The sequence below is a fragment of the Thamnophis elegans genome, unplaced genomic scaffold (assembly GCF_009769535.1).
Source record: "Thamnophis elegans isolate rThaEle1 unplaced genomic scaffold, rThaEle1.pri scaffold_46_arrow_ctg1, whole genome shotgun sequence".
NCBI lineage: Eukaryota > Metazoa > Chordata > Lepidosauria > Squamata > Colubridae > Thamnophis > Thamnophis elegans.
The window spans coordinates 762,600-785,951 of NW_022473897.1; the positions used below are offsets into that span (position 1 = coordinate 762,600).

At 37.9% G+C, this 23,352-nt stretch overlaps 1 protein-coding gene across 1 annotated transcript; it reads left to right on the plus strand.

Annotated features, from left to right (window-relative positions):
- The first annotated feature begins 4,396 nt into the window (after nt 1-4,396).
- Nucleotides 4,397-18,460, plus strand: LOC116523570 (vomeronasal type-2 receptor 26-like). Its single transcript, XM_032238674.1, has 7 exons — nt 4,397-4,614; nt 6,973-7,143; nt 9,285-9,291; nt 11,171-12,031; nt 14,114-14,341; nt 15,576-15,702; nt 17,562-18,460. The coding sequence occupies exons 1-7, from the start codon at nt 4,397-4,399 to the stop codon at nt 18,458-18,460; spliced, it is 2,511 nt and encodes an 836-aa protein (XP_032094565.1).
- Nucleotides 18,461-23,352: the final 4,892 nt, after the last annotated feature.

The following is a 23,352-nucleotide window of genomic DNA, read 5'->3' on the forward strand; positions in this document are numbered from 1 at the left end:
CTAAGGCCTATATGCGGGGCATAACAATTGCATATATGGCAAGAAGGAACAAAGATAAAAAAAAAACCAATATGTAGAGCTCTAGGGGAAACTGAAGAAATTGGAACTAAAAATGCAAAAAGAACCCCAAAATCAGAAACTTAAAGAAGAAAAAGAACTAACCAAGCACATGGTTATATGAACCATAATGAAGGTCCACCCAGGAAAATGATCGGCACTGATATTTATTGATACACAAAAAGCATTTGATAAACTGAATTGGGATTTTCTTATAAATAAATTAGTAGAAATGAACTTTGGAGAGAAATTTATTGGCATGATTAGAGCAATCTACTCAAACCAGGTAGCAAAAATAATATTAAATGGAGAATTAACAGAAGGATTTAATAAAGCTAAAGGGGTGAGACAGAGATGTCCCCCAATTCCCCCTGTTGTTCATTCTCTCAATAGAGTAATTAATGATAAAAATCAGGCAAAACCAGGAAATAAAGGGATTAAAAATTAAGAAGGAGGAATATAAACCCCCAGCCTTTGCAGACAATATGGCATTTACTATAGAAGACCCATTAGAAAGCGGACAAATATTATTACAAGAAATAAAACAATTCAGCAAAGTAGCAGGGCTTCAAATAAATAAAGAGAAAACCATAATGTTAACCAAGAATCTTACTGATAGACAAATTGAAGAATTGGAGGAGAAATTGGGGATTTCAAGGTCAAAAAAATTTAGATATTTGGGAATATGGCTAACGGCAAAATGTACAACAATAAAATAAGACAATTACAATAGACTGCTAAAACAAATACAAAAGGATTTGGATAATTGGGCCAAACTATAGGTAACATTAATTGGCAGAATTTCAACAATTAAAATAAATATATTATCTAAATTGCTATATATTTTTCAAACAATACCAATAAAATTAGGCATTTTTTTGAACAATTAAATAAAATAGTATTTAAATTTATTTGGGTAGGGAAAAAAAAACCACGTATAAAACTCAAACTCTTACAAGGACAGCAGAAGTAAAGGAGGATTGCCCTCCCAGACTGGGGACTCTATTATCAAGCTGCAGCCATGACGTGGCTTAAGAATTGGATTCAACTGAAAAATAAAAGGATACTAACGATAGAAGGCCATGACCTCCAACTTGGCTGACATGCCTTCCTCTGGGAGGGGAAAATAAATCCCACTCATATTTTCAGAAGCACATATTAAGAGATGCCATATTAGGTACATGGGAAGAAAATATCATTATTCTACTTTCTCATAATGTAGTGCAAATGAATGAAAACTGCACATAAAATGAATTAAAATGCTCTATGCTTGAGTTAAAAACATCCTGTTTAATGGACTGTCAAAGGGGATTTAAGCAAAAGACCAGAACTAAAAGAGAAATAGATGACTTACTACAATGCTTATTACACATTTTTGCTGATATATACTAACGTTTGGTAAACACAGAATACTGTGATATTATAAGAATTTCTCCTCCTTCTCCTAAAATCAGAATATTCAACGGATTAATAATTTCTAAGTAGGAATTGTCAGTTCCATCAGCTGGAATGTGTTAACAGGTTTTCTGTGGCAAATTGAATGTGGTAGGACTGTAGATGGTTGATGCCTAAAATTCCTCAAAAAAGAGCCTGAAAATCTTGGTGCATCTTATACACTGAATACAGCATTTTTGCCTCCTGAAGCCCCATCCCCTTCACCAAAATAGCCGTACATAGCCTTATGGAGGCTTTCAGAGAGCTCCTGGGGCCTGGGGGAGGGGCAGAAATGAGCAAAAACAGGCCGTTTTGGGGAGATTTGCAGAGTGCAAAAACTTTTTTTTCCTTTCAGAAAGCTCTTTAACTGATTGATGAGAATTACATTGATCAAGTGCTGTGTCAGCAGAAACAAAGTCTTAAGTGTTGCAGATTGTCAGTGATTTCCTTCTCCAGCACATGGATAAATACACTTGGAAACTTTTCCATATCTACCTAGTCTCTCTCTCTCCCTCCCTACCTACTGTACTTCTCTCTATTTCTCTCCCTCTCTATCCATTTATCTACCTTCCTACTTTTTTTAAAAAAATTACATTCAAAACCTTGATGCGTCCTATACTCCGGTGCGTCTTATACTATGAAAAATACAGTAATCATCATTTCTAACCTGGGATCTTCTGTTTCATCAAAGTATAGAGTTGCAGACTTCATGACCTTGTAAAAAAGCACCATAATATTTTTCTCCCTGACTTCCATCAGTTCAAATATGAGTTTGGGTAAGAAAATGTGAATAGTCCTTCCTCACTGATGGTAATTGGGATGAGAGACTTTATTGCTAAGTGCCTGATGTTCTGTCACAGAAGATCCAGCAGTCCCAGTTGCCATTGTTAGAGAGATCCTGTGAAGTCACAGGAACCTGTGGTCATGTGATCACTATTGCCAACCTCCTACTGGCTTCCCTATTGATTTTGCTTTTAGGAAATGAAAGTTACAAATGACAATTGTGGGTCATTTCATGTTTTAATGAGGGACAGGCCTAGGGCCAGATTATCTATGGAACCACTACATTATCCTGTCCCACCAGGTCAGGCAGTGGAGGTACTGTATATTGCTGACCTCATTAGCCAAATAGCAATAGCAATTAGATTACTATACCACTCCATAGTGCTTTACAGTATTCTCTGAGTGATTTTCAAAGAACATCATATTGCCCCCAACACTCTGAGTCCTCATTTTGACACCCTCAGAAGGATAGAAGGCTGAGCTGGTCAGAATCAAACTCCTGGCAGTTGGCAGAGCCTGCAATACTGCATTCTAACCACTGCACCAACCCAGCTCCTATTTTGTATGCTGACTGGTGGGGTTCGGGAAGTTTTCTCTGCCATTGCCTCCACCTTGTGAAACACTTTCCCCTCATAAGTGAGACAGGGCCCCCCTCTCCTAACCTTCCAGAAAGGCATGAAAACATAGTTCAATGGTGTAGCTTAGGGCATATCCAGAAGCATGTAGCTATGGGGTAGTTAGTGAGCTAAAAACTCTTTTGTCAACTTTGAATTAATTTTTGGAATTGTTTGATACACGTGTGTGTATGTGTATGCATATGTGTGTATAAATTTTTTGTATTTTATTTAATATATCTATATATTTTATATAATAAAATATATATTTTATTTTGTTATTGTGTGTGTGTGTACGAAGTTTTTAATATTTTATTCACATGCACACACACCAAAGTCCCTCAGTTAGGATGATAGTTGGCTTTAAAATTTGATAAATCAATAATTGTGATTTAAATTCCAAACACTCATATTGTGATCCTATGACAATGGAGGTATTACAATCAGTGCAGCCACAATGACCTGTCAGCAGTGGTGGGATTCACATTTTTTACTACTGATTCTGTGAGCATGGCTTGGTGGGCGTGGCTTGGTGGGCGTGGCTTGGTGGGCGTGGCTTGGTGGGTGTGGCTTGGTGGGCGTAGAAGGGTAAGGTTACTGCAAAATCCCCATTTCCTCCCAATCAGCTGGGACTCGGGAGGCAGAGAATAGATGGGGGCGGGGCCGTTCAGAGGTGGTATTTACTGGTTCTCCGAATTACTCAAAATTTCTGCTACTGGTTCTCCAGAACTGGTCAGAACCTGCTGAATACCACCTCTGCCTGTCAGATGTACCCCACATTCCTTACCATCGTAACTTCAAATGATCATTTAGAGAGTGGACATTAAATGTGATAACCTATAAACAATTAAATATCAATTGACATTGCAGCTGCTAAAATATTAAAAGATAAATGGATGTAATTGCAGCTCTGTATTCTCACCAAACTTGCTAAGTTATGGCACACACCTCTTAATTATGAATTAATAATTATGTGTAGTAAATGAATATAGGGAAACAAGCCATTCTTTTTTTCTGCTTTTTGAAAAGTGTTGAAAAAGGGGCCTCTCTTATTAAAAAAATATTTCTTTCCTCACATTCTAACCTGGGATCAATTGGGGATTAAGCTTTAATAGTATTTACAAGCTTTTCTGGAGAAATTATAGACCTAAAACTCTCTTGCTATTTCAGATTTTTTTTAAAAAGTTATTTTCCATTCAGTGTCTCTGGAAGGAGTCATGATTATCTTTCCTATAATTACCAAAAGATATTTTATTAATTAAATTCCTTCTGAAACCTCTATGGGGCTTCAGGTAACATACCATAACAATGAAATATGATTGAAGGGAGCCAATAACATTTCTTCTCCATTCAGGCGTGGGATGCAAAAGGCAGAACTGTGACAATCCAGTTCTTCAAACTGTACATTTCCAAGTTCCAAGCAAGCAAGTAAAATAACATATATGCAGGCTATTATACTTTAATGACGCTTTTATTTTTCAGAAGGAAATTCAGATTTCTTGTACAATATGTTACTGTTCATGTCGCTGATGATATTACTGCCAGATGTGGTATGCCATATTCCTGCTACTGCTAGCTGTCTGATGGGCAAGACTAATCTTCTTAAGCATAATTATTATCATAGAGGAGATCTCATCATTGCTGGCATTATTTCTCAGTTCTACATGATTTCTGATGCAGTGGGTTTTAGAAGGCATCCAGATGAAGAACTAGTTGATGACCTCATGTATACTGCTATTAGATATCTTTCTTTACTATGATGACTTGCATGTTTAACTATATTTAAAGAGGGAATGTCGACCTGATAGTAGTAACTGTGAAAAGGATCTTGGAATCCTAGTGGACAACCATTTAAATATGAGCCAGCAGTGTGTAGCAACTGCCAAAAAAGCCAAAACAGTTCTAGGCTGCATAAACAGAGGGATAGAATCAAGATTCTATCATTATAATGCCTGGTAAGGCCACACTTGGAATACTGCATCCAGTTTTGGTCTCCATGATGTAGAAAAGACGTGGAGACTGTAGAAAGAGTGCAGAGAAGAGCAACAAAGATGATTAAAGGATTGGAGGCTAAAACATATGTGGAACAGTTGTAGGTACTGGGTATGTCTAGTTTCATGAAAAGAAGGACTAGGGGAGACATGATAGCAGTGTTCCAATATCTCAGGGGTTGCCATAAAGAAGAGGGAGTAAAACTATTCTCCAAAGCACCTGAGGGCAGAACAAGAAGCAATGGGTGGAAACTAATCAAGGAGAGAAGCAACTTAGAACCGAGGAGAAATTTCCTGACAGTTGGAACAATTAATCAGTGGAATGGCTTGCCTCCAGAAGTTATGAATGCCCCAACACTGGAAGTCTTTAAGAAGATGTTGGATAGCCATTTGTCTGAAATGGTATAGGGTTTCCTGCCCAGGCAGGGGGTTGGACTTGAAGACCTCCAAGGTGCCTTCCAACTCTGCTATTATATTATTGATGGAAATCCTACCTTCCAATTGCTTTATAGTAATGTTTAGCATATAATAATTGCATTATAGCATAGTATCATCATTATCAACCATGCCAAAATTAGTTGGTATTTCTTGTTGATTGATCCAAGTTTCTTGTATGTACTTAGATGCCCATATATACTTCCTGCCTTAAAAAAATAAAACAAAACCTATAATATCAAGTGACTAAATAAAATGTGCAGTCATTCCTTTTGTTTTTAGAAATGGTAAAAATCTATGGTTCACTTTTTAATGTATATACTGTAGAATGAATCACCAATAATGTATCCCTATCACTTTTTGCAATTAATATGACATCAATATTTAGGATTTGAATTATTTTCATGGATATTAAGAAAAATGTAGCTCTGTGTGCATTTTGACTTCAAGTCTTAGATGGTCCTTTAGACCTTCTAAGATCTAAAGTATATCTTGAACATATTTGAAGTAGATACATTTTTCTCTAGGATTGCTTATTCTGCTTTCTGCAGTTGTTGCGTGATCCTGGGAAATAGCATGGTTGCTTTAAAGAGTTGCAAAGAATTAAAATAATTGCATTCTTGCATCTTGCAGAGCTTAACCTTTTACAGAAAAAAGTGAAGAATAGAATAGAATAGAATAGAATAGAATAGAATAATAGAATATAATTCTTTGTTGACCTAGTCTGATTGGATACACAAGGAATTTGTCTTTGGTCCATATGCTCTCAGTGTACATAAAAAGACAAGATACATTCATCAAGAATCATAAGATGCAACATTTAATGATAGTCATAGGGTACAAATAAGCAATCAGGAAACAATCAATATCAATATAAATTGTAAGGATACAAACAACAAAATTACAGTTCTGCAGTCATAAGTGGGAGGAGATGGGTGATAGGAATGATGAGAAGACTAATAGTAATAGTAATGCAACCTTAGTGAATAGTTTGACCATGGTAAGGGAATTATTTGTTTAGCAGAGTGATAGCATTAGGGAAAAAGCTGTCCTTGTGTCTAGTTGTCTTGGTGTGCAGTGCTCTATAGTGTCATTTTGAGGGTAGGAGTTGAAACAATTTATGTCCAGGATATGAGGGGTCTGTAAATATTTTCACGGCCCTCTTTTTGACTTGTGCAGTATACAGATACTCAATTCTGCAATTCTGATTATCCTCTGAAATCTGTGTCTGTCTTGTTTGGTTGCAGAACCCAACCAGACAGCTATAGAGGTGCAGATGACAGACTCTATAAGAAAGAAGATGTATAAAGCAGGATTAAAAATAGTAAGACAAGCCAAATGTAATATCATTCATGAATATTCTATTTGGCCATTCATCCATTCTCTAGTGAAATATGTTTGTTCTTTTTCATATAAACATATATTTCATGTTTTAAGTTAGTTTTAAAATATATTTGAAAGCAGAAAACCCAATTCTAGTTGTTTCCTGAAGATTACGTTGTTTTTCACTCTAGAACTCTATGCATCCATAATTCTCATTGCAGGTTTTTTCTTCAAAACTATCAACACACCTTAGCTTTAATTTTTGCTGTAAAGGAGATCAATGAAAACCCCCAGCTCTTATCTAACGTGACCCTGGGCATTCGCATCATGAACAGCAATTTCATGGCTAAATGGACCTATTTTGCTTCACTGGAGCTACTGTCCACACATGGAAAATTCATCCCTAATTATAAATGTGATATGCAGGAGAAGACAATATCTGTTATTGCAGGATCTAATGCAAACATCTGTCCATTTATGCCAAATATTCTGAATATCTTCAAGATGCCACAAATAAGAATGATTTATGAATAAATATCTTTCTTTTCACAATGTCTAATATTCATGGTTGGTTAGCTTTTTTATTTAAGTTTCATATATAGTGTGTGTGTGTGTGTGTGTGTGTGTATGTAAATTTGAGATTTGCATTCAAATTGACCATCTAAGTAAAAAAAAAAAAAGGCAACATTGCCTAAACAGTAGGGATTAGTTATGTGATATGTGCCTAAAGGACGCAGAGGCTCAGTGGCTAAGACGCTGAGCTTGTCAATCAGAAAGGTCGGCAGTTCAGCGGTTGAATCCCTAGTGCCGCATAATGGAGTGAGCTCCCATTACTTTTCCCAGCTTCTGCCAACCTAGCAGTTTGAAAGCACGTAAAAATGCAAGTAGAAAAATAAGAACCACCTTTGGTGGGAAGGTAATAGCATTATGCGCACTTTCAGTGTTTAGTCATGCCGGAGTGGAATTGATGCAATCTTACGAAGCATTCCCTTAAGATGCATGGCCTTTTATATAACTAGATAAAAACTTGTATTCATATCCATGATAGTTGGAAGGAACAAAGAAATATTTAATTCAGTTGGTATGAAATAGAAATGCAAATATTTAGAAAATCTCATTCCTTTTTGGTGGAGAGAAGCAATCCCAACAAGCAGAGCCTACCTTGAAGACTGAAAATTGTGCAGGTGGCTTCATTTGTTCTATCATGCTTACAACTCTTTGGGATAATTTTCCCCCAAAAAAATATTTTTATTTTTGAGAAAGGGAAAATAACCTGTGAAACAGGTGTGTGAAAATAAAAAATGATTCAATGATTCAATTATAGATTATTATATTTGGAGTTAATTATTATGGATTGTTCTAACTTAACTTACTGTAATAAAGGGGAAGAGGGAGCAAAGGAGATAAATAAATAAATATTTATAATATCTATAAGACTGCTAAATAGTCTATTACACTTTTTCACTATATAATAACTTTGCTAAAAGTTCATAGATATATAAATCAGTATATGCAATCAATTAAATTAATTAAATGCTATTGTTAATCAACAATTCCTATTTTAAAGCTAGGTAAATTTTCTAATATGCAGTAATAAAGGAAGTGGCTATAAATTCTATCCTGTTTTAAATCTGCTTGAATCTACATTAAATATATGTGGAGTATAGATATATAGGATATATAAAAAGTATAGCTTATAAAATATTAAATTCTTTGATCTAAAGATCACCGGGGTAAATATAACAATATTTAAATACCATAAATAATATAGAGATATCAGAAGTACACAAAGCTGGTTATAAATGAGTCCAATCCAAGTCCTATGTTGGGAATACAACAGTTCTTTTTCCTTGATCTCTCTACTCCCTTGCAATTTCTCTGTTCTCTGTCCTTTCAAAATGACTCCTGTCCTCAAAATTGCACAATCCCTTTCTCTTTCTTTCTTCTGCCTTTATCTCTTCTATTGCAAAAGGCAAATGTTCTTTTCTTCTTTCTCAATCTGTTCACCACCCACACAAAACTCTCACGAGATGAAAGCTTGGAAGACTAAACATGTGGTCCCAGTGATTACACCCAATATTATATATTGCTACTGCTTCACGTCCTTGGCCCTGAAATAGTTTGAGCGATGATAAAACAATACACACTATATCTGTACTGATATTCAATTTAATTTATACAAGACTATTTGTTGGACTTTATACTTAGAAAACTTTTCTTTCCATTCCATATAATTGATTTTGTCTTTGACACCTAGAATATCTTTTGCATTTTTTCAAAACTTGTCTATTTCTGTTTATTTGTCTTGTATGCTGCCCACTCCCGGAGGATTCCGGGCGGCTCACAATAAACAAGTGTATGACAGTGTATCACCGTGTATGACAGTGCATTGGGTATGGCAAGCTACAGTACGTACTTGGTTGATTTGATTATTATTGCAGAGTCATATGAAAGTGGGTGAAAGAAGAAAGGCAGAAGGCTTTCAGAGAGAGAAGGTCAGGGATGGGTTCCTGCCAGTTCTAATCTCTTCTATAGAAGAGGTTCCACAAATCTACAGTGCCATTTAGAACCAGTTCCAGCTCCCTCCCCCCGCCCGTCTGGACATTATCAAGATGAAGAGCGAGAGAAGGAATTCTGAAGGTTGAAGTCCACAAGTCTTAAAGCTGTCAAGTTTGAACATCCCAGGTTTTTTTCTAAAGGGTTAGGGGTGCAAGGGTCTTGTAACTTGACAGCTTTAAGACTTGCGTGCTTCAAATGTCAAAGTTTCTGAGCCAACATTTTGGTTGCTAAGCAAGAGCGTTGTTAAGTGAGTTTCACCACATTTTACAAGTTGGCCATGCCCACCCAGCCACTTGGCTGGCAAGTCACTCCTACCCAGTCACATGGCCAGCAAGCCACTCCCACAAAGCAGGCCACACCTACAGAAGAGGTTCTGAAAAATTTGAAACCCACCACTGGAGAAGATGTTGGTTCTATTGTAGTGTTTTGTAGAGAGGTGACAATGGGATCGGAAGTGTGTGATTAATATAGAAAGGGGAAAAGAAGCAAATTGCAAACTTTATGAACTTATAGTTTTTAGAGTTTCATTTTTTTAATTGTACCCTGTCTAGAATCACTCTATGAGTGAGACGGGTGATATCTAAATATGACAAACTAATAAAAATATTTTCTGGTTTGGATGCCAATTGGGCCGAGCAAGCAAAAAATGAACAAGATGAAAACAGCTTGAGATTCATTTGACTTTGTGGAATCTGAGGACATGGATAAGGTGTTCAGCAGTATAAGTTTTATCACCTGTGGGCTAGATCCATGACTCTTCTGTGTCCTTCCGATGGCCCATCAGAATCTGTGCACTTGGAACATTATGTAATATTCTAACACCGATGATGTTGCCTAGTTTGAGTAATAAAACATCTGCAAGAAAATAACCTGAGATAGTGTCCTTTATTGAGATATTATTTATTTTCATTTGAGTGTAGAAGAGTGTGGGCAATCAAGGCAGTGATCACAGTGCATGTGTGACACTGATAAGTGTATTTGAGTAGTTTACCTAGCAACCACATTCATAACTCCTCTAATCTCCAAACTTTCTTCCAAGACAGCTCTACATAGAGCACATTGCAATAGTCTGACTACTGTACAACTGTGAATCAGTGTCTTCAGATTATTATTTGTATTTCTCACTCCTGTTCTAAAAAACAGGGCAAGGAGATACTACTTCCTCGTAATCCTGCCACTCTTAAATGGAAGGCAATATACTATATCATATTGTATCGTAACATATATCACATGTCATACCATCATATATCATAGCAGTTCATCACATGGAAGGTGAGAAGATTTTGTGAATTCAAATAAATCTAGAAAGACTGCAGAGACAAGCAACAAAAATGTTTAGGGGACTGGAGGCTAAAAACTATGAAGAACAGTTGCAGGAAGTATGTATATCTAGTTTAATGAAAAGAAGATTTAGGGGTGACATGATAGCAGTGTTCCAATATGTAAGAATATCTGAGGTAAAGAAGGGGAGGTGGCAACCTATCTTCTAAAGCGCCTGAAGGCAGAACAAGAAGCAATGGATGAGAATTAATCAAGGAGAGAAACAACTAGAATTAAGGGCAGAACAATTCTGACAGAACAATTAATCAATGGAACGACTTGCCTTCAGAAGTTGTGGGTGGAGTAGAGGATCTAAGAGGATTTTAGAGGACACGAGGGTTTTAAGAAGAGATTGGACAATGATTTGTCTGAACTGGCATAAGGTTTCCTGCTTGAGCAGAGGTTTGACTAGAAAATTTCCAAGGTCCCTTCCAACTCTGTTATTCTGTTATTTTGTTATCCTGTTAAAGTTCAGGAATTACTGAAACAATAAATCATCAAATCTCTGGCATTGAAATATTATTTATTTTTATTCACGTATACTTATTAAAGCAAAAAAAAATTCTTTCTAGACTATATTTCTTTTGAAGTTTGCAATCAACGTAGTGTGAATCATAAACTCTAAAACCCAACAAATTTAAATTAATTTCTTAGCTCATCTATGGATCAGCTCCAATGATAGACAACAGCGAAGACACCGTTTTCTTTCATCGTTTTTTCCCAAATGAGGAGCTTCAGACCAAGGTGATTCTTCAGCTGCTGTTGCATTTAAAGTGGGCGTGGATAGGGCTGATCTCCCAACGTGATGAGAGCGGGCAGAGGTTTGTACGGAATGCCCATACACTGTTTGCCCAGAAAGGTATTTGCTTTGACTTCATGCAAGAGTTGCCCAAAGAAACTTTTTCGAATGACATTGACATGGTATTTAAAGATTTTATTGCCTTGTACAAGGTTGTCATGAACAGCACGGCCAATGTTGTCATCCTCTACTGTGAAAACCAGGTCATTGCCGTTTTCAGGATATTTCCCTATCTTTCAGAATATGAGTATATACCAGTAAGGAGAAAAGACAAAGTTTGGATCATGCCAGCCCAAATGGAGTTCACATCAGTCCCTTTTCAAAAAATACGGCCTTTGGACTTTATTCATGGCACCATATCTTTTGCAGTTTCTTCCAAGGAGGTGACGGAGTTCAAACCATTCTTGCAGATGAGAAGTCCTACTTCAGAAGAAGAAGACCATATAACAAGATTGTTCTGGGAACAGGCATTTGAATGTTCTTTCTTTAAAGATAGGTTAGGTGAGGCGGGTGGAGAGCTGTGCACTGGAGAAGAGAAGCTGGAGACTCTTCCTAATTCGATATTTGAGACCACCATGACTGGGCAGAGTTACAGCATTTATAATGCAATCTATGCCATGGCACATGCTTTACAAGCCATGTTTTCATCCAAACACAAACACGGAGCAAGGGCGGACCATGGAAGCCTGATGATTCTCAAGGAAGAAACATGGCAGGTAATATTACAAGAAATTACTGTATTTTTGGAGTATAAGACACACCTTAGTGTTTGGGGAGGAAAATAAGAAAAAAAAATCTGCTTCTGCCTACCAGCATCCATTGCAGGGCTGATGTTCAATTTTTTCTCCTACTGGTTTTGTGGGCATGGCTTGATGGGGGGGAGGTTCCTGTGACTTAGTGGGTGTGGCCAACTTATGTCACTCACGGCCATGCCCACTCAATCACAGGACTCCCCCACCAAGCCATGCCCACAGAACTCAGTAGGAAAAAAATGTGTGTATGAGCACGAGAAGGGCTCATAGTGAATGCTGTGTCAAAGAGAATCTGAACGTTTCTCCCTCCATTCAGAGAAGAACTGCTGCTCCCTTTATGGTACCCCCTCCAGTCCACTCCCTCCCAGGGACTACCTTAACAGGATGGGCTGCAGCAGCTCCTCTGTGAATTGAGGAGAAAGATTCAGATTCTCTCTGCCACATTTAACATTGACTTATGTGCTAGAGAGAATCCAAATGTTTCTCTCTCCATTCACAGCAGATTTGCTCTTCCCTTTATCATCCACCCTGGCCCCCTCCCTCCAAGGGACTGCTTTAAAGGGACAGGCTGCAGCAGCTCTGCTGTGAATGGAGGAATAAATGTTTGAATTAGGTGGGAAGGTTGAGCAGCCAGAAGGGCCAAGCGAGTGGCCAGAAGAGATTAGCGGTGACTGGGTGACCATGGGTGGGGCCAACCAGGGGTGATTTCTACTGGTTCAGGGAGCCGATTCAAATTGTCCCTACTGGTTTGCCCGAGCCGGTGAGATCCAGTCAAATTTCACCCTGATCCATTGGTATTCATCTGGCTAGCATCATTAGTAAACAGCCTGGACAGCTTCAGCACTTTACCCTAATTCAGCATGAGCAGCTGATTGGTGGGTGGATCAGCCTCCCGGAATACCCCCAATCAGCTGTTCCCAGAAGTGAACTTTAGCAACAGGTTCGCAGGTTGTGAGCACACACGCCTCGTTGGGGCTGATATGCAGCTTCAAAACCACAGCTGATTGTCACAGGGAGATCCAGTGAGTACAGCAGGCAAAGCACGGAACTAGTCAGACAAGGCAGCAGCTGTTCAGGGTTACCATTTTGGCCTCTATGCCTTGCATTTTCACCCTCCAAATGCTCCATTTGAAACCTGTTTCAGGATGCAGGGACCACTAAAACACATTGCCGCCAATCGTCGCCCGAAAAGATGATTTTCGGAGGACAAAGGGTAGGGGCCGGTGGGTCTGAGGGGCTACATTTGGTGTAGAGCTGAGTTGGAGCAGTGGTTAGGGTGCAGTACTGCAGGCCACTTCAGCTGACTGTTATCTGCAGTTCAGCGGTTCTAATCTCACTGGCTCAAGGTTGACTCAGCCTTCCATCCTTCCGAGGTGGGTGAAATGAGGACCCAGACTGTGGGGGCAATATGCTGACTCTGTAAACCACTTACAGAGGGCTGAAAGCTCTATGAAGCGGTATATAAGTCTAACTGCTATTGCTATTGCTATTGTATAAGATGCACCAAATTTCCAGCCTCTTTTAGGGGGGGTTATGTCTTACACTCTGAAAAATATGGTAGAATGATACATTGATCAAACTTTCCTGATGTGTTCAGGTGATTTTCTGACCGGAAAAATGCACATTTCAGGTTCATAGTTTAGAAATTACACAAATCTTTGCCCTGGTTCATTTTTTATGACAGCAGTGTGGGGGAGCTGTGTAAGAACAATTCAATTTGGGGGAAAATGCATTTGACTAAATCACCGTTTCATAATGCTGTTTGAAGCTTTGTCAAGCCATTTCCCTTTGGTGAAATTATGTTTATTAATATTATAATTCACCCGTACAGTATTACCCAGAACTTTTAAAAAGTAGTACTGTACATTTAGCATAGGAATATTTATTTTTTCAAGATCAATTGCATTTATTTATTTATTTGTTGAATTCATATAGCTGCCCATCTCACACACATAACCCTGGTCAGCCTGCACAATTAAAACACAAAGCTAAAGAATCAACATAATTCAAACACAAAACATTTGTGTTTGATTTGCTTCCATTTAGCTCCATCCTTACCTGAGAACAGTCTTATTTAACAACAGTGTTGGGGAAAAAGTTTTCTTTAATGAAAAGGGGGAATTAGGAACTGGATTTGATATCATCAACTGGATCACATTCCCAAACCAAACTTTCCTTAAAATCAAAGTTGGAAAGGTAGACCCATTGGATTCTCCAGAAGAGTCTTTCATGATTTCTGAAGAAAACATCATCTGGCCGACCATGTTCAACCAGGTATTTCCTACTGACATTTCAGGTTGTCTAGAATCCTCCTCCCTGCCATTTTCAAGCATCACTTTTATCATTTGTGCCTCTTCATTTAGTAATAATATTAAGGCAATAGAATGTGTTGAAAAATGAACAGAGTAGGGACTGGGTTGGATTGGATTGGAATGGAATGGAATGGAATAGAATAGAATAGAATAGAATAACAGAGTTGGAAGGTCTTCTAGTCTAACCCCCTGCTTAGACCCCCTGATTATATAGGGCTTCCATTATTAAACTTTTACTGTCTTTTCAGAAGTACATAGGAAACCATCTTTGAATTATAAAAGCTGGAAATTATTTAATAATAAACAAGCTACATGCTGAGACATGGTACTGGTTAAAATATCTTATTCCTGCTCATTGTTTCAAATTTTTCCTTCTTCATCAATTAAAGGTCGTAAATCACTACCTTATAATTTTATTATATTCTAATTGCACATGTTTTGAAATCTCATCTATTTTCTTTAGTTTTAACCTGTAACTTTGACACCCTTACAAGGTGATCTGTTTCATAATTTTATATTCTACAAGGCTGATTAAATGCAACTGGAACTCCGTATCCCATAAGTAAATTCTCTATAGTACTACTTTTCAGGATCTATTTGACAGAAAGGACTGGAATCAGTGAAAATGCAGATAATGCCAAGGTTTAATTTCACCTATAAATCATGGGATAAATTACTGATCAGATTCACCCCAAAGTGCTTTTCAAAAGACAACCGGGCTTTGTTTTTTTCCCCTTGTAAATATTTCATTTCTTATCCAAGAAGCTTCTTCAGTTCTCAAAGAACTAAACGTTTCTCAAATGTTTTCAAGGAAAAAAACCAAGAAAGTTCTGTTGCTTTTTGTAAAGCACCTTTGGGACAACCCATGAGATGGATGATTGAGAATCTCCACAGATATTTTCTGATTAGATTGACCCAAATGGAATTTGAGGGAAATCCAGTTCGAACAATTAAGCCTTCAGAAAATCTCTTAGACTATATCAGGAAATGCATGATTCCATGAGGACATATAGACAATGTCACGTTATTATGGTGACATTCATTCAAGGTTCCTATCTAATAAAATGTGGATTTGTATGCCATGTATAGAATTTCTCAAAACCTCATTCAGATTTATCAGAATATCATATATACAGTGAAATACGAGTGTATAAAACAAAACTATTGAACTCCCTCCTGGTTTCATTTCTGAATAGGCGCTACCACTTTCGGTATGCAATGAAAATTGTTATCCAGGCTACCTCAAGAAAAAAATAGACGAGAAACCGTTTTGCTGCTATAATTGTCTTCCTTGTGCAGAGGGGAAAATTTCAAACAGATTAGGTAAGATGTGTCATGTATATAATGGAGAAGACTTATTGACACTCGCCAGCAGTATTGTGTACCTATCTGTGTTTAGTCTGCACTGTATTGTTCTCAAACGTAATCAGTTATTCAGAATTCAGAGTATTGGCTTCATTGAAGCAAGGCAACCTCTGTATTATATATTTTTTTCAAAAGTTTTTCCTAACATCTAAATCTAAATTGCTGGTCCCTGTTGTTGTCCCTGAATTATATGTTCATCTGGCAAGGACAGCAAGGCTTTTATCTAGAGAGGCCTTTAGGAAAGGTTTCTGCAACTGATAACAGCGCTCCGGATCAATCCAGAGCTCTGTTATTGGCTACATAGGCCTTCAGAAAAGCCTTCCCAGCTGTAGAGGAAATGGGTCATGGTGTGTGAGACACGGCTGCAACTATCCGAAGGTATTTAGTAGGGCAGCTCCATCCCCCCATCCCTATCCTAGCTTAATTTTTAACTGTGCACCTGGAGTGGGCAGAGAATAGATGGGGGGTCTTAAATAGGGCTTATTTTGGGGTAGGGCTTATATTGGTCACAGGTGTACAAAGCAAGCTAGGACGTACTTTCTGAGTTGGTTGTATTTTAGGGGAAACACCAGAGGTGGTATTCAGCAAGTTCTGACCAGTTCTGGAGAACCAGTAGAGGAAATTTTGAGTAGTTCAGAGTACCAGTAAATACCACCTCTGACTGGCTCCACCCCCCATCTATTCTCTGCCTCCCTAGGCCCAGCTGACCGGTATGAAATGGGGATTTTACAGTATCCTTTCCCTGGAGTGGGGAGGGAATGGAGATATTACAGTATCCTTCCCCTGGAGTTGGGAGGGAATGGAGATTTTACAGTATCCTTCCCCTGTCATGCCCAACAAGCCATGCTCACTAGGCCATGCCACACCCACCAAGCCATGCCCACAGAACTGGTAGTAAAAAAAATTGAATCCTATCACTGAGAAACATGGTATAGAGAAGTCACTTATTAAGAAGAAAAGATAGATTTTAACTCATCTTCCATAAAATAAGTCAGTTGTTAAGTAAGATTCTAAGATGAGCTCACAAAGAAGTATCACAATATTTCTCTGCAAAAAAATAAATTAGGAAACTCTGAATTGACATAAACTTTTGTCTTATACAATCCTTCCATCCTCCAACATGACATTGAGATCGACACAAGCAACATTCTTGGTCTCTATGTGACCAAGCATATACAGGTTACTTTTCTGCATGTAGATGTTCCCATTCTCAAGTTGCAATGCTGTAATACAAATAAAATGTACACAATTAATTAGAAATAAATGGAGTTGCATTCATAGCTTATTTGGGCCACAATGTTTTCTTTGAGCAGTCCTTAGTGCTCTCTGAGCTTGGTTGTTTTCTTGCAAATGTTTCATTATCCCAACTAGGCAGGGGTGGGTTCCGGCAAGCACTACTGTCAGTTTGCTCATGTGTGCGTTATGTGCATGCATGCACTTTGTGCTTTGGGTGCGTTTGATGTGCACTGTGCACCCATGCACAGTGCAATTAAAATTGCTCTGCATATGCACAGAACTCAAAAACAAGATTGTTGCGCTTATGGCGCCGCCCGGAGAACCGGTTCGGGGGCATGGCATACCTGGGTCGCTGCCTGTTCCAGTGACCCAGGCCGCCAAACCACTACTGGTTCAGCGAAACCGGTCCTAACCGGTAGGAACCCACCACTGAAACTAGGTAACATCATCAGTGTAGTCACTAGAACTGATGATATTACCTAGGTTGGGTAATGAAATATCTGCAGAAAAACAACCAAGAGAGCACCAAGGATCCTTCATTTCATAACTCTGCGTATAAATATTAATGCTTTCTTTTGCAGATGCAGATGACTGTTTACAATGTCCAGAAGGTCAATACCCAAATGTAGCTCACAATCTTTGCATTGAAAAACGGATAACATTCTTGTCTTACGAAGAACCCTTGGGAATCACTTTGACCACCGTAGCTGTCTTGTTTCTTGCAACTTCGGCTTTGGTGCTGAGGATCTTCATTAAACAGTGGGAAATCCCCATAGTCAAAGCCAACAACAGGAACCTCACCTACATTCTTCTCATTGCTCTCCAGCTATCTTTCCTCTGCACTTTTCTTTTCATTGGGCAGCCTGATCCAGTGAAATGTCTCATGCGGCAAACTGCTTTTGGCATCATCTTCTCTGTAGCCATAGCTTGCATTTTGGGTAAAACAACCATATTGGTTCTTGCTTTCATGGCCACCAAACCAGGATCCCAAATAAAGAAATGGGTGGGGAAAAGGCTAGCCAACTCCATTGTCCTTTCTTGCTCCCTGATACAAGTCACAATTTGTGTGGTGTGGTTGGCAATTTCTCCCCCATTTCCAGATTCTAATAGTCACTCAATGGCTGAAGAAATTGTACTAGAATGTAATGAAGGATCAACCATCATGTTTTATACTGTCCTTGGCTTTATGGGATTCTTGACCTTTATCAGCTTCACTGTGGCCTTCCTAGCTAGGAAGTTACCTGACAGCTTCAATGAAGCCAAATTCATCACCTTTAGCATGTTGGTCTTTTGCAGTGTCTGGGTAACATTTGTTCCCACCTATATGAGCACCAAGGGGAAGTACATGGTGGTGGTGGAAATCTTCTCCATTTTGGCTTCAGCAATGGGATTGCTTGGCTGCATCTTTTTCCCAAAATGCTATATTATTCTTCTGAGACCTGATTTAAATACAAAGGACAAACTTATTAAAAAAACCTGAATTATGTTTCTGAATCTTATAAACTCTCCTCACTGTTATGTTTCCTTTTTCTGCTAGACTTTGCAGTCTGGGAAAACTGAGCCAGATTTTTTTTTCAAAAATGCACAAAATAAATATTTGTCTAATGTTGGAATGTGCCTAGGTTTATATCCATGTCAACCAATAAAGTACAATTTTGTCCAGCATTTTGTTTGCCAGTGGCTTAGATTTTTTATAGTCTTGGGTGTTCATGAGTAATGCTTTGAAGGAGGCTTAAGTATAACATGGTAGTTACCAAAATCCAATTCAAAGGTTTTGAGAAGCTAAGAAGCCCTTATTGGATTCTGATAGTAGTATCCACCTTTTTGAGGGGGGAGGATAGATTATTGAGTAAATAGTATAGATTCACTGTCAGGTTAGCCTAGGTGGATCTTTTTCAGTCAGAATACATTAATAGATGGTAAAGACCAGGGTGTTAAACTCAAGGCCCCAGGATTGGATCTGCCCCATGGGGTGCTTAGATCTGGCCCATGGGGCCACCCTGGAAACAGCAAAGGACTGGCCTGTGGTGCTTCTTCCCGTGAAAATGGAGCTCAGAATGGCTGCACACCTTTTTGCTGGAAGATGGTTGCAGGACACTATCGCAGCCAAAAATGGCACCCATGAGGGCCATGGTTGGCATTCCCATCACTATGCATGTGCAGTAGTGAAAAATTGCTCTGTGCATGTGCAGAAGAAAAAACAAGCTGGTGGTGCCTACAGCACCGCCAACAGAACCAGTTCAGAGGCTTGGGCAATATGAGGACCCAGATTGTTGGGGGCAATATGCTGACTCTCTGTAAACCGCTTAGAGAGGCCTGAAAGGCCTATGAAGCGGTATATAAGTCTACTGCTAAGTCTACTGCTATTGGGCAGCCAAATTACTACCTACTCGGTTGAACCAGTCCAAACTGTAGGAGCCCACCTCTGAAATGAACCCATTATATGATCATTATTTAAAAGATGGTTGGCCAGAGAAGAAGAATAAACTATTGAAAAAGTATAATCAGGGATTGCATATGACAGATTTATTAACATATAAAGTTTTAATTGATTATGATGTCATGCTGTCTGTACCAGTACAGAGCTAGTAAACTTGTTCTTTGTCCCTCATTATCTTATTCATTTGCTCTTCTTTGCCTTTGATTGCAATCTGTTGTTGATTTTTCTTGCTGCTACACAGAGAGCTACAGATCTTTTACACCAAGGTAATATCACCTATCTTCTTTTGCAATATCACAAACAGCTGAGCAAGCGGTGTTATGCCCTATAATTTACTATGTTTAATTTTATTCCTTTGGACCCTAGAGGGTTCTAAACAGCAAAGCAAAAACAGGAGCCCAACCAAGGCGGACTGATGTTATTAATAGTTCCTTTTTCCTAAACATATTCAAACATAAAGTCAGAAAAATGATGCTGTTTTTGCTATACATTTTTGGGTTCAGCTCAAGAGAAACAGCCATAGCAACGTGATCTGCTATGTTACTCTTCAAGCTATGGGTGATAATATGGCTTTCACAATGCACATGCTATGATGCTAAATGCTCCATCAGCAGCCTTAGTATTAATACAAGTCTTATCATTCAGGTGATCTCATCATTGGTGGCATTATATATCTGATTTACATAATGTCCAACCTGATTACCTTCAAAACAATTCCATCCGAAGACTTTCTTGATGATCCTGTGTATGTAGCTATTATTCTTACTTATACCAGCACTCAACTGACAGTGGGTCAATGTGTCTGAAATGATTGAAATTTAAATTTCATCTCTTTCAATTATCCTTCCTCTGCTTGGATAATTCTTACATACTTCATGATAACTGGTTAATAACAAGGTTTTCCACTTTGTTTCACCTTCATAAACTTTGTAAAACTGTACTTGCTTAGGTGTTGCTTAAAAGATATCTGAATTTATCCAACCTCTGCTTCCTAATTTCCAAATGCTTCTGCCCAACATTTCCATGACAGACCACTTCCAACCTAGTACTTTATACCTGTAACTGATAAGTTCCCGTCCTAAACAGAAATTTCAGAGATACATTTAAAATTTTCAGTTTGGAAATGAAATACACTAGTCTATGCATTTCTACTGTTTCCATTATGTAAATAGGATTATGCACTATGGTTCCACGTCACTTTTTTTCTTCATTGAGTCTGCTTGAATTCCTCAGTGAATTAAAGAAGTTGAGGTAACAGATGTAACGGCATCTGGTTTGGGTCATCATATTATTAAAAAGATGTTGATTCTCTGGAAAGAATATAAATAAGAGCAACAAAGATGATTAGGGGGCTGGAGGCTAAACCATATGAAGAACAACTGCAGGAAATGAGTTTGTCTAGTCTAGTGAAAAGTAGGATTGGGGTGACATGATAGCAGTGTTCTAATGTTTGAGGGACTCCCAGAAAGAAGAGGGGGGTCAAACTATTTTCCAAAACACCAGAATGCAAGGCAAGAAACAATTGATGGAAACTAATCAAGGAGAGAAGCAATCTAGAACCAAGGAGAAATTTCCTAACCTTAAGAATAATTAACTAGGCCTTGCCTTCAGAAGTTATGGGTGTTCCATCACTGGAGGCTTTTAAGAAGAGACTGGATAACCATTTGCTTGAGCAGCGAGTTGGACTAGAAGACCATCAAGATCCCTTCCAATTCTGTATTATCTTCTGTTCTGTTAGAAACCCAGCCAAGTTTGTCTTCAGTTGTGAAGGATAATCCTTATAATGGTTTATGACAACCTAAAATCTAAGTACACTATTATCCCATGTACTTTTCAAGTCTATAACTCATTTCTTCAGATATATAGAATAGGGTCCTGAGATGACCCAGAAGAATGATGTAGAATAATTCTTTATAGAGGGATCCAGAAAAGAGGGATAATGTTTTAGAGGTGAGAGATAAAGAGGATTATTTTATGTAATGGACTGTAAACAAAGAACAAATGGCAAACAATTTGCTTCTAGGGGAATACTTGAATCAGTCCTAGATACTTGAGAATCCTATATACTTTCTTATAAATTAAATTATGAATTCTTGCATGACATTATTGTTATGTTGAGAAAGGAGTTTAATTACACTGCAGTAGAGAGGGGAGAAAGAAGTCAAATAGGAAGAAATGATGGAAAGGAAGGTGGAATTTTTAAATATGATCACATAGAAAACATATATATGTTTTCATTAACCAAATACAGTTTTTATCAAAAATATGATGCCCTAAGAGCTGAAAATGTATTGCTCATTGCTCCTTGGGTTACAGCAAGATCAAAATAGAAGGGAAGCCATTTTGCTGTTACGGATGCCTTCGTTGTCCAGAAGGAAAAATTGCCAACCAGACAGGTAAGAATATTATACAGTACAAGAATGATGATATCTATTAGTTTTTTTATGAAACATAACTTTTTTATTTTTTCTTTAAAAAAAAAAACACAAATATGTCATCATTTGTCAATCATTAAGACATTGAAGTACAATTTTTTTTGTGTGTGTGCCCCTCCCTCCCTCCACCCCCCCCACCCCCCCCTCCTCCTTCCCCCCCCCCCGACTTCCCAGAACCCGTACACGGTATGGATTTTTAACTAACACAGTCTAAAATCTATTGAGAAAAAAGAAATAAGAAATTAATGACATTCTAGATTGACCTTAGCTTCTTCTTACTGAACTAACTTTTAACAGTTTAAATCATTTCTGATCTTAAGCATAGGCTAACTGGAATTTCTTAGTCCCGTATTTATTTTGTATATAGTCAATCCATTTTTTCCAGTCTCGTTTATATATCTCATTTGAATGATCTTTGAGATATGCCGATATTTTAGCCATCTCGGCTAAGTTTGTTACTTTCAATGTCCATTCTTGGATTGTACGCAAGTCTTCCTTCTTCCAATATTGCGCCACCAACAGTCTTGCTGCAGTTATCAGGTGCAGAATCAAATTAGTCTCTACCACTGTAAAGTCAGTACATATACCTAGTAAAAATAACTGAGGAATAAACTTTATCCTTCTTTTAAAAACATTTTGCATGACCCACCATATTTTTATCCAAAATGCCTTAACCTTTTGGCAGGTCCACCATATATGATAATATGTAGCATCGAGAGAACCACACCTCCAACATTTAGGCTGTACATTCGGATACATAGAAGCCAACTTTTTAGGATCTAAATGCCATCTATAGAACATCTTGTAAAAATTTTCTCTCAGATTTTGAGCTTGTGTAAATTTCACATTTCTTACCCAGATTCTTTCCCATGTATCCAACATTATTGGTTCTTCAATATTTTGAGCCCATTTTATCATACAATCTTTAACTAATTCTGTTTCCGAATCCATCTGTATTAATACATTATATATCCTCTTTATATGCATTAAGCTTTGATCTCTTATTTGTTTAAACAGATTATCCTCAACTTGGATAAAACCAATTTTTTGATCTATTTTCCACCCAGCCTGTAATTGCCCATACTGGAACCATGTTTGAACTACCTTCTGCTCTTTTAATACCTCTAAAGATTTTAATTGTAATACCCCCCTTTCCGAGGTAAGAAGCTGTCTGTAAGTAATTCTGTCCTGTTTTTGTGCTGTATTCATATTTTCAATTGCGTGTCTAGGAATTGCCCACATGGGTATCTTGTCATTTAATTTATATTGGTATTTCTTCCAAACCCGCAATAAAGCATTTCTTAAAATATGACTTTTAAAATTCTTATCCGATTTTTTGTTGAATAACAGGTAAGCATGCCAACCAAATACCAGATCGTGTCCCTCAATATTCAATATTCTATCATTGGTTAAATGAGTCCAATCACTAATTACAGATAATACCACTGCATCATAATATAGTTTTAAATTAGGTAGTTTCAATCCTCCTCTCTCACG